Source organism: Helicoverpa zea, chromosome 10 (assembly GCF_022581195.2).
Source record: "Helicoverpa zea isolate HzStark_Cry1AcR chromosome 10, ilHelZeax1.1, whole genome shotgun sequence".
Classification (NCBI taxonomy): domain Eukaryota; kingdom Metazoa; phylum Arthropoda; class Insecta; order Lepidoptera; family Noctuidae; genus Helicoverpa; species Helicoverpa zea.
In genome coordinates, this window is record NC_061461.1 from 7,456,742 (window position 1) to 7,468,688 (window position 11,947).

Consider the following 11,947-nt stretch of genomic DNA (forward strand, 5'->3'; position numbering starts at 1 on the left):
GCCACATACGCTTCAATAATTGAGTCGTGATTGGATCGCAGTTGAATGTGAATCGTATGTCGCTTAAGTAAAATTAGGAGAATCGGGCCTCAGCTAAAAAGATTGAGTAGACTCGCAAATACCTTCAAAATAAACTATTAGCCAACCATCGGGCCAACTGTCGAACGAAAGGTAAGTCTGTATGCGAGGCTTTTTACAAAACGGTCCCAGCCTGACAGTTTACTTTTCGATTATTTTATAGTAGGTATACATATTTAGGTATTGTTTAACACGGAATATGTAAAAGTCAAGTTAATGAATTTCAGTAACGTCCCAAAATGTTCAAAACAAGAAGTTACTCATTTGATAAATAAATATATCTTCAACTTCGGCATATGAACCATGCCTAGAAAGACAATTAAATGGTTAAGTACTTTTAGTCTTTAAAAACCCGTGGTATCTGACATTCGGTAGATTAATACTATCTCCAAAACGCCCTTTCATTTTGTTTTTGTTATGGCAAACTTAACTCCTGAACACCTATCAAATAACACATGAACTATGCTAATGTCCATTATATCTAATTATCTACCTCCCTAGACAAATAAAACGCAAAGGTGAGTGTACTTGGTAAAGTTGAGTTTACTCGCATTTGTTCTACTTTGATAACACCTCCGACAATCAACTTTTCACTCGCTTGTTTTAACTTTTTACAACTTGAAACACGCAAGAATATTTCTGACACGAATGTCGTCTACTGCCCTTTCATTATGAATACGTAAGTAGCTACTTATTTACCAAGCAACTGGAAATGTTGAAAAGTGAAGTTGAATTCTGTTTGTGTACTTAGTGTTTTAATGTCATGCTGTTGGCATTTAGATGACAATCATGCATAGGGCTTCTTATGTGAGAACGACTTCGCGTGAACATATAATACCTACTTACCTACCTAATACAAAAGTCCGGTACCTATACACAGAAAAGCATGAAGCAGCAGCTGGTTAGCGACCAAAGAGATCAGCGATTTAGGTACGGTGCCTGACCATGCCGTAAAAAATTGTTAAAAAAATCATAATTTTCAAAAGTGCCTAACTTTAATTAACATCCTAAACTTCAAAATAGCAGATGAATAGGTACTTTGGTAAATTATCGACGCTAACGTGTTTAGCAAGTTTTGAAATGTTGTCTACTGACGGTTTAATTCAAAAAAATATGTCTCCATAAAAATATAAAACTTACCATAACTTTTCGTGACAGATAATTTAGCATCGTCAACATCGACGTATGTAATATTCAAATACTTACAAAACTTTATTTGGTTCATGCTAGTCATTCCTTAGGGAGGAATATTTATGGCTAAAAGGGTCGCTTTTACAACCTTTTCAGTTACAATTCTTAAAATCGAATTTCAAATAATAATAACGGTAGGTACTTTTGTTGCATGGAAATTAACGACAGTGGAATTTAATTTTATCAAGTAAGTAGGTGTACCTTTTCTATAGTAGGTATGACTCGTCTAGAGTCTAGAAATACCAATGGACAAAATTAAAAAAATAAAAATTACGTAGTAACTTGGGTCACACAATTTTTTTATCTACATAACCATTTATTAGACGCACCATGGTTCAAAATAGCCAGATAGCCTCTCGGTGCAAGGATAAAACTAATATTTCTATTTCTTCATCACAATCACTGTTACATCTATCTAATTATCCTTATTATCTAATAGCAAGAATGATACCTAGAGTAAAAACTCTTCTTTGAAACGATTAATTCTGTCTTAAGCAGATGTGTATACTGACTCTCCCATCTATAAATAAGTGCCTAACTCATTGCGCAGGCTAGTTTCCAATGTTAATGATCACAAATCGTATACATCCGCATAATTATTAATTGAATAAATAAGTATTAGATTCTTATAGGAAGGTAAGCTACACCTGTTCTTGATAGATAAGTGCCTGCCATACGTAACATAGGTACCTACATACAAATTCAAAGGTTTTCAAAAAGTCAATTCAACTCATCTACCATGGTAATTTACTATCAGGATAGTGACTAAGCTAACTTCACATGTTACTTACTACCTATCTACTATTAGCTGTTTTTCCGCAATTTCACAAGCGTCCTAGGGGAACTTCTTCCCGTGCCGAATAGAAGTAAATAAAGATCAAATATTAATTTCATTACAGGAGATACTAATTACCTAGGTTCGTTCAATATTGAAACACGTGTAATACTCAGATCGCATGCTGTGCAGAAGTCACGCGAATTTGTCATTTTTAGTTTTTGCTTTGCAGTACTTTTTTGTATCAGCATCGAAATAAAATTACCTAGGTACTATACAAAAACAGTGTTCTGAAAACACCTTTAATTAATTCAATGCAAAATAATCACGCTAATAAACTTACCGCGCGGGCTGCAAAGAAGGTAACTACCAATTTTATAAATAAACTAACTTCTGTGCTCCCGAATGTATATTAAACCTACTACCTACTATATACCTAAGCCTTCTACATAAAATCGACTTGAGAACTTCCTCCTTTTTTGGAAAGTCGGTTAAAATAGGATACCTACACCTAGCTCTAGCAACGAGCAGGTATGTGACTACACCTAGTTCTAATCGAAGATAAGAGGACGCAACTAAGTAAAGCTCCCTGTGGCCGGCTACACTTAAGTTTTGCCGGCTAGAACTAAGTGTAGCCGCAGCTTCGGGCTTTACCCATAACTTATAAATATAGACGATTAATATTATGAATGGCAATCTATAGAATTTAAAAGCATAACTTGTACTAAAAAACCGGCCAAGTGCGAGTCGGACTCGCGCACGCAGGGTTCCGTACCATCCAAACTAATATTCTATATATATATATGGATATCGAGCAAAAATGAGCAAAAAATCACGTTTGTTGTATAGGAGCCCCCCGAAATATTTATTTTATTCTAGTTTTCAGTATTTTTTGTTATAGCGGCAACAGAAATACATCATCTGTGAAAATTTCACCTAAAAAATTTCTCTAACTATCACAGTATACAGCCTGGTGACAGACGGACGGACGGACAGAGGAGCAAAAACAACAGGGTCCCGTTTTACCTTTGGATACGGAACCCTAAAAAAATAAAATCAATTACTTGTTTGCTGCGATCGACTGTTACTATTAGCGCCACGCATTTACCTTGTGGTAACTTCTTGAACTAATGAACCTTTAATATCACAATAGATATCACGTACCTACACTCTATGCATTGATTTCAGATCACAAGTATTTTGAGAAATCTTAATTGCCTATCAATGTATACTGAGTACCTACAGATTATCTCGTAATCCGACTAAGTATCAACCTATCTGCGTGACTAGGCACTAACTTCACTAATCTAATTAACTAATGCTACTAAGACATCGACATAATAACCATACTAATAGTTGTTTTTTTTAACATTTTTAGTTTTCATTATTTTACATAAAAACTATTTTACAAAAATCACGGACAGGCGCTCTCGTGCCATGCCTACCTAAAAATCGGTGCTGGCACGCTTGTGCATCGTAATCCATACGCATGTTCAAATCGATTTTGGTAGATTAGTGGTGTAAATAAATTATTTAATTAAATGGCATAATATTCATAAAAAAATAAAAGACTTATACGGTATTATTATATGACTTTTAATACTTCACACAGTAAATTACAAAAGCGATACATGATTCATATTATACTATATAATAATATATTAAATGTCGTTATGTACAATGAGATCTTCATTATAAGCAGTCAAAGACCGAATGCTTTTCGTTACTTAATCTCGAAGCGAATTTCACACCACCTCTGCTTGAAGATAAATTAATTTATCTATTTACAAAATCCTGAAGCAAAAGTTGACATTAATTGTTACACAAATATTGTTACACGTACCTATCTATACCTATCTATAGGTATACCTATCTATACCTATCTATAGGTACAAAACGGCTTAATTTTAATACATTGCTAATCAAATTGTGGCTATATTTCAATTCAAAATATGTAAACGTTTCAATGCGGTGCCAATAGTGTTAAAAAATGTAAGCTCTGGTTTTCCTCCATATTATTTTACACAAATTATATTTATAGATAGAAATTACAGTGGTATACCACTGTAAATGAATGAATAATTGCAAACAAACAAATCTAAACAACACTAACATGACTACCTACCGAACCAAATATTACTCACTGAGCAGCACAAGCAACAAAAACAAAATGATTAACTTAATATTATCTGAATGCTGTCAAAAACGAGTTGAAATGAGCGAAACGAATACATGAGAAACAGAATAAAAAATGAGAATAGTACTGGCAAATTCTTAGCTACAATTGATTAAAATAGACTAATTTGCAAAGGCATATTCACTAAGATTGCTCCTTTAATTAATATTTACATTATGTAATTAAAATTAGTCATGTCTGTATTAAATTGAGGTAATATTACAAATGGAGATTAAAACAGTAAATGTTTACATGTGGTGCAGAGAAATTGCATAAACAATTATTCAATTATCTTTGTGATATCAAACCAAAAAAAAAACTTCAGAGGCTTTCTTCTAAATGGGACGAAAATGCCCTCAGAATATAGCAAACATTTTCTGCTTGTAAGTTAAACACCTACCCTTAATAATAAACTAATTGATACATCTATCTATTGTGATAAAATTATAAATGAACCATACCCTGACAACATAATGATACTGAAAAGCTGCAAATAAATAAAGCAATCACACAAAAATAATGATTTGGCATGTCAGTTAAATCTAATGGACACTAAAACTAAATATTTACAATATCCTGTCTTTGTTTATATCACCATAAAGTTACTAAATAAACATATAGTTATTGTCAAACACCTAATCAAAATGATTAACATTCAAGCAACAATCCTGCTAGCTCTGCTGCAAAAATAAATACGAAGCCAAAGCCGTAACATTCTATTTAATATCATTTACCTACCAACCAAGTATTTGCGCAAGTGATGATAATAACAAAACTAAAAAAACAATATTTACATAAGATTCATTTCAGATGCAAATGACTTTCTATTTCTATTTATATGATAATACTCATGGTAATAAATAATAACAATACACTGGCTTCACAATTTGACATCAACATTCAAGGTTTTTGTATAGTTTTTCACTTGAATTTGATACATAAAAAACTATTAATTAAGATAGGTTGTACAAAAGTACCAGCTATGACTACATAACAAATAACAAAATTAATTTGTACTTTATTTTTGGTTGCAAACTGCACTCAAAGCACTAAATATACAAAAAAATATATAAACTAATGATTGGTAAATTATAACTAGAACTGTTCATTTTAATATTCTAGAATCATTTTGTATTCACACAGTAAGTCTTGATGGAAGTCTATTCATAACATAAATAATTTATTCTTATTGAAATGAAAGTACAAAAAGCAAAAAAATACACTAAAAAGCTGATGTATCTGATCAATTGTCGATCCAAAATAAGTATAAGCAAAATTGAAAACTTGACAGGTGATACACAACCCTCCTAATAAATCATATTATATTTTATATCATTTATCAATTCAATACAGCAATAAGTGACATATTAAATAGATGGATTGGTTCATTCAATGTCTAGCTTTTCTTCATACAACAGCTACAGTATTTATTAAGTTTAACAAGAGCTATAATGAAAACTATTGGAAAATCACATCAAAACTACTTAAGGAAGTGCAAGATTACCATGAAATCCAAGGAGGTTGATTCATTTTACTAATTGGCACATGTGTCATGTTTATTGGCAGATTGACTACTGCATAGCTTTTCTTTAATTTTCTTAATGTACGGAGTATTGTGGCACCACTCCGACCAAGTAGAAATGCTGCTGGTATGTTCACATCTAGCTCCATTCTGAAATGTTTTATACTTCAGTTAATTTATGTACATTTACAGTTAAAGAAGCTGAGTAAGTTACTATCTTATTGACTAAGTTCATGTAATTGACTTCATCAGAGAATATCAAGTAAGAAATATTTTTTGCCTCCAAAGGTAAATTCCTATTATTTTTTTCTAACAAGCTAATCATAACAAATTAGGAACCATTTTATTAAAAGGTGCTGAGTTGTTGCCTTTTTAATAAAGTAACTATCTTTTTATCAGGTCCAAGACAAGTGATATAGCAGATGTAGGCAAGAAACCTGCAAAGTTGATGCACCCAGATAAGTGGGATAAAATTAGCCCTAATTTGATTGGTGGTGAGGAGTGAAGGTAGATGAAGACAGCCTAGAGGCAGACCATGGAATCTCTGATTAAGACACTACCCATGCTGACTGGCAACAGCTTGCTTCAGTTACTTAGGCCAACAGTGGGACAGTAAAAAGAATCAATTTATTTGGAGTTAATTGAAATTTCCTTGTTCCCAATCCCCACTATCAGCTATCATCATTCAGTTTTTATTTGTTTCGTCTGTCAGACAATCCATATATATATTTTAACTTTGGTGTACCTTTCCTCTCTATTCAGAGATCCATATAAATACTTAGACACACTTATAAATTTCTCTCTATATCTTATTAACAGAGGAAAACAAGTTAATCAATAAACATACTTATCGTCAACCATCTCTATTAGATGATCTAGTGAATCATCCCATTTGTCTACAGATTCTGTTATAATAATGGCTCTTGCTCCCGCCTGCTGAGCTTTTGCCGTTTTGAATACAAATGAACATTCCCTGAAATACCAATAAAATGAATTTAAGAATATCAAATTAAATGCACATGTAGCAACAACAGACAATCACTCAAGAAAATCTTTATAGAATGTGATTTATTCGCAGGTTTGTGTCAGTCACGTATATCATATTTAGCAAGTTCAAACTCACAAATGTCCTGTTCAAACTGCAGGAACTAAATTATTATGATAATAATTCTCACCCTCTTTCTGACAATGCAATCTGCCCGACAATGTCATCATGGTTAACTATGTCAGAGCAGCTATGCAGAGGTACTGTAGGAACCAAACGAGCATCCTGGAATTGTATACTCTCATTCTGAAAAAACACGATGTTTTTATTGAGATATTGAGTCATTCTCCCGAATAATGAGCATTCATTGTATAGTGCATTTATTTTAGTAGTTATTATATTCATCAACTCATAAAATTATTCTCTAAGATAACCATACTTACGAACGGTGTACCAAAATCTTTCGCTGGCCTGATCCTATAGGAATACCTAAGTTCGGGAGGATCTAATATTTCGAAAAACACGTCACCAAATATAACGTCGGCTGTAGAAACACCATCATAAAAGTGTAAATCATTTGCTGTAATAGTAAAATTAGGTGTAATAATAAACACTTTCAGGCTAAATAATACACATAACCTACAACAATTTAAAGAATAATAAATTTACCCCCAGGCGACACAGCACTCGAAAATATGATCAGTATTAAGCTAGTATATAAGGGGAAAAACCGCTTTATAGAATTAAATTTCATAATGATTTAGGAAAACTATAATTTCCTAAGAAAACCCCAAATTTCCACGGGCCGATGCGATGCGATTAAGCTGGATTTCCTCTTCTCTGACAGTTTGTATGACTTTGACAGTGATATGTCACTGCCATTCTAAATCATAGACTTAATATAGTAAACAGGACTGCGCTCTTATACCGGAGGCCGTCTGTCCCTTTCTAATAGGGTGACTATGAGATTTAGCTATGTGAGACAGATACGAATTTGCCAAGATTATTAAACACAGATTGGTATTGAAGTTTTAACTTTCGCAGTTTGTGACCTTAAGAAACTAATATAGGCTTTTAATAATTAGCGGGAATTAGCAAAGTATAAAAGGAGGAGGATTCGAAGTGAAGACAATTTTTTTTTATTTTTACTTCACATATAGACTGCTGAGCCATTAATATGAGCCAAAATTAACAAATTAATAAACCTTTCTTCATTTTTTGGGAAGCTATAACAATAGTACAACAGTTCTTAAATCCATCATCCATATTTTCACTCATTACGAGAATTCATGGGCTCCCTAGTTGTTTGCTTTATGAAAATGTTATAATTAGCTAACCTGTGGAACGATATATTGCGACCATCATAGGATTCACTTTTGCAAGTATAAACGCAACACTTTTTCACCATTTTAAATAATAATTGATTTAGTACAAAAAAATATATGTATACAAAAATTTAAATGCTGAATACGCACCAAGAATGTTCAGGGTTACCACTAGAAAATGATAAAAAAAGCGAAATACAAATCTATGTTCTTTATGTTTTAAGAATGAATGCGAATAAATTAATGCGATTGGTATTAATTTGTTGACTTACAATTGTTAAAATAAGATAAAAATATAAGTGATTCAATTGTTTTTTTGGGTAGACAAAACTGTTGATCATAATTTTTTTTATGTTGGCAATATGTTAGAACGAGACACGCGGCCCTCTTTATAACTATCCCTCTCGGCTCGGATTTGCCTCTGTGTATTATGCAACCAATTTAGTACATTATTGCGTTAAAAGAGAGTTCATTTTCGTAAATGTATATTATGATAGTGGGCAATCTTGTTTAGTATAATATTACATCTATGTTCTAAATACTCAACTGGGTGACCCATTCTTGGGGTGACCTCCTCAAGGAGGGATATGCTTTTTTTTTAATTATTTTCATAGCTGATGACTAGATGATGCTGACCTAGGCACATTTATGCATTACAGGGGCCCGATTCTCCTAATTTTACTTAAGCGACATACGATTCACGTTCGACTCGATTCGACTGAGATCCGATCCCGGCTCGATTACGATTGAAGCTTACGTGGCATTCCGCTATTTTTTCTTTGAAATAAACGTTTTTATCCTTTTCTGTCATTCAATAATGAATCATTTTGTCTGCAAATGATTTACGATTGCAAAATGATTGTACAGTAAACTACCGTATAGACCAAAATTACCAAAATAGCAGACCAATCGCACACCAATCAAATGTCAATCGAATACGATTGGTCTTTTATTAGTAGCAGAATGCCCGATATGGTTAAAACTGCTATTGCGATCATATTGCGATTCGATTTCTATTCGATTTTGACATTATTAACTTAGGAGAATCGGGCCCCTGGTAGGCAGGTAAATAGAGTCGATTTCACGAAAGAAGTCCCGCAGACGCAGCGCTAGTGTCTAAGCGATAGCTCAGTAAATACCTACGTACAAAATTAATAATTCCACAGTTTTCCGCGGGACTTCTTTCGTGAAATGGACTTGACCTGCAACACTCGTGCTGGTAATATTATATGCAAAAACTATGACCAACTGACCAATAATCTATTACTCTTTCAAAGAGATTGGGCGCGTGTTGTCCGGTGTTAACAGATACACACGTTAATAAAGCACACTAGTATGTTATAGATGTTAGAGCTCGTTCCCACCATGTCGTCTGTCAGATTCCGATTTTAATAGGGGTTTCGGCACCTTTGTTCACGTGACCGCAGTTGGTGCCATTAAACAACAGTTAAAAAGAGGCACATCGACGAAGATTTTGTTGTGATGTATTGGTCTTATATTAGTAGCAGAATTCCCGATATGGTTAAAACTGCTATTGCGGTCATATTACGATTCGATTTCAATTCAATTTTGACATTTTTAACTTAGGAGAATCGGGCCCCAGTTTTAACCATATCGGGCATTCTCCTACACCAATCGTATTCCAACGACATTCGATTGGTTTGCGATAGGTCTGCCAATTTGGTGATTTTGGTCTATATGGTAGTTTGCTCTACAATCATATTGCAATCGTAAATCATTTGCAGACAAAATGATTCATTATAAAATGACAGAAAAGGATAAAAACGTTTATTTCAAAGAAAAAATAGCGGAATACCACATACACTTCAATCGTAATTGAGTCGTGATTGGATCTCAGTCGAATGTGAATCATATGTCGCTTAAGTGAAATTAGGAGAATCGGGCCCCAGGAAGCCCCATTGTAGTCTATAGTTGTTGTTTTGTTATCATACATTGATTTCACGTTATTTTTCGGGAGACGATGATTGAAAAGTTCTCATCAATATGAATGTAATAAGCCCAAACACGAGCTAAAGAATAGATACCGTTGCGGAGTTCCTTCAACTTTTTCGTATGTTTCTTACATACATTTAAGTGTTAAGTTCTTACCCTATCCATACCTACAACAACTTTCTCTGAGTTCCCAACATCTGCCATGCGATTCTGTAACAAACACATCATCGATGCTAACAACGACGAGTTCACAGATGTCGCATCGTAGACATCGCTTTTAAAAACAACGTTGATAAAAACCGTATTCGCTAAGCAAAAAAACTCGTCGACGATCTGACGAACAACGATGACGGCTAAGATGTTTAGTGTTGCCAAAATTCCATTTAAAGTATAATCGAGAATATCTCGACTAACGTTTTTTGGCGTTATTTCGACATTTTAAATCAATGTAAATGCATAATATGTATGTTTAAAACACATTCTATTCGTTATGCAACGAATATTTAATTAATTATATCATTTTCGATATAGAAAATAATGACTCAAATCTTTGACATTTGTTATAAGGTTATGTAGTATAATATATAGTCTGTGTCATTTCAAAACTTCAAAACCAAAACAAACATTTTGCTCATAACTAGATTATAAGTTTATTTATTTAAATACGAGAATCGAGATTTCAAAGCTCCAAATGGCTTTAAGCGGTCAAGTGGACTTTAAAAAAAGTTATACTCATAGCCAACGGCATTCTACTTGTCCTGTGTTTTAGTTTGGTTCCAAAACTATCGAAAGTAAGTACACAATACGTAACATTTATATTTTAATATACAATACAGTCTTTGTGAACTACGTCTATTAAGGCGACGAATTGGTCAACAATAATTCCATAACCGGCACGCGCATCTAAGGCGCCAAAAGGGGTCGGAGCGTCTGAGCGGGGCGAGGATAACAATACGCGCGCTAGCTTATAACTAAAAGTCGTAAGCGACAAAATGGTTTTGTAATTTTATTATTTAGAAATGATAATTTGATAAAAATTCCTTCTACAATTTTAAAGAGTATGTATATACTCAACTACTAAAAAAATTAAGAGGCTTAAATCGGTCCCGTTTGCCCATAATATGTGAATCTCTTTTTAAAAAGAGGTATGTTTGATATATTTTTCTCTGTTATAAAAGTTACCTAATCATGTTTCTACGTCTAACAAAATAAGGTTTATATCATGAACTTTCAGGTAACCAAGTTGTATTTTGATCCGTTTTGTATTTACTGAGAAAAATTGAGATCCTTGGCGCCAAAAATTCCAATTCGTCCTCTTAACTAAAATATTTATCTTTTAGTATCTCGCAACGCACTGCCTTCGTTGAGTCAGCTGGAAGAGCTAGTAAGCTTTTTGGAAAGCAAACCATGTTTGATTATGATGGGCCATGCTCGTACTGCGAATGCGAGCGTGCATGCATGATCCGAAAACAACAGCCCTAAACAGTGAAGTAGTGGGTGTATGAAAATATTGGAGCAGTGGTGTAAGGTTAGTAAACAATAATCATTTATGAACCTAGCTATGGTGACCACCCAGCCTTCGGCCCTAGATTAAGTCTGTACGCACACATGTATAATGTGCTGACTATAATTTTAAGAACTTAGGTAGATAAGTCGCCCCACCGGAGATGTCGCGCCGAGATGGGTCAGACAGTAGATTAGTTTTTTTACAATTAAAAGTACCTCAGAATCGGTAACACGCTTTTAATTTGTCTCCCGAAATTCCTTAGTAGTAATACTTAGTAATTTCAATAGTTTCCCCGCTCCGGAAACAAGAGTGGCGCAGCCGGTAGGATTTCGCTGTTATATTCCTAAATTCTTCGCGGTTTTAAATTCGTCGCGTGTCTCGAGGACGAGCTGCACGATAGCTGTGGGAATTTAAGGACGAGTGAAATCCGACGAA

The 11,947-nt window shown here is 33.8% G+C and overlaps 1 protein-coding gene across 2 annotated transcripts; it reads right to left on the reverse strand.

Moving 5' to 3' along the window:
* Positions 1-3,624: 3,624 nt before the first annotated feature.
* LOC124633923 (PRADC1-like protein) lies at positions 3,625-7,573 on the reverse strand. Of its 2 annotated transcripts, XM_047169297.1 has the most exons (6): positions 7,397-7,573; positions 7,171-7,307; positions 6,918-7,033; positions 6,590-6,715; positions 5,725-5,892; positions 3,625-3,838 (listed from the first exon to the last, which is right to left on the reverse strand). In XM_047169297.1, exons 1-6 carry the CDS (start codon positions 7,479-7,481, stop codon positions 3,829-3,831), a joined length of 642 nt encoding a protein of 213 aa, XP_047025253.1. In that variant the 5' UTR covers positions 7,482-7,573; the 3' UTR covers positions 3,625-3,828. The 2 variants fall into 2 exon arrangements, with proteins under 2 accessions (XP_047025253.1, XP_047025255.1); XM_047169299.1 differs by having other exon boundaries at positions 3,625-5,892.
* Positions 7,574-11,947: the final 4,374 nt, after the last annotated feature.

Excerpts from the sequence above, each read along its gene's own strand:
- LOC124633923 (XM_047169297.1), bottom strand. The coding sequence starts at position 7,481 with ATGAAATTTAATTCTATAAAGCGGTTTTTCCCCTTATATACTAGCTTA. Across the intron at positions 7,308-7,396 it reads GAGTGCTGTGTCGCCTGGGG|CAAATGATTTACACTTTTAT; the intron begins GTAAATTTATTA and ends TTACTATTACAG. Across the intron at positions 6,716-6,917 it reads ATTGCATTGTCAGAAAGAGG|GGAATGTTCATTTGTATTCA; the intron begins GTGAGAATTATT and ends TTGGTATTTCAG.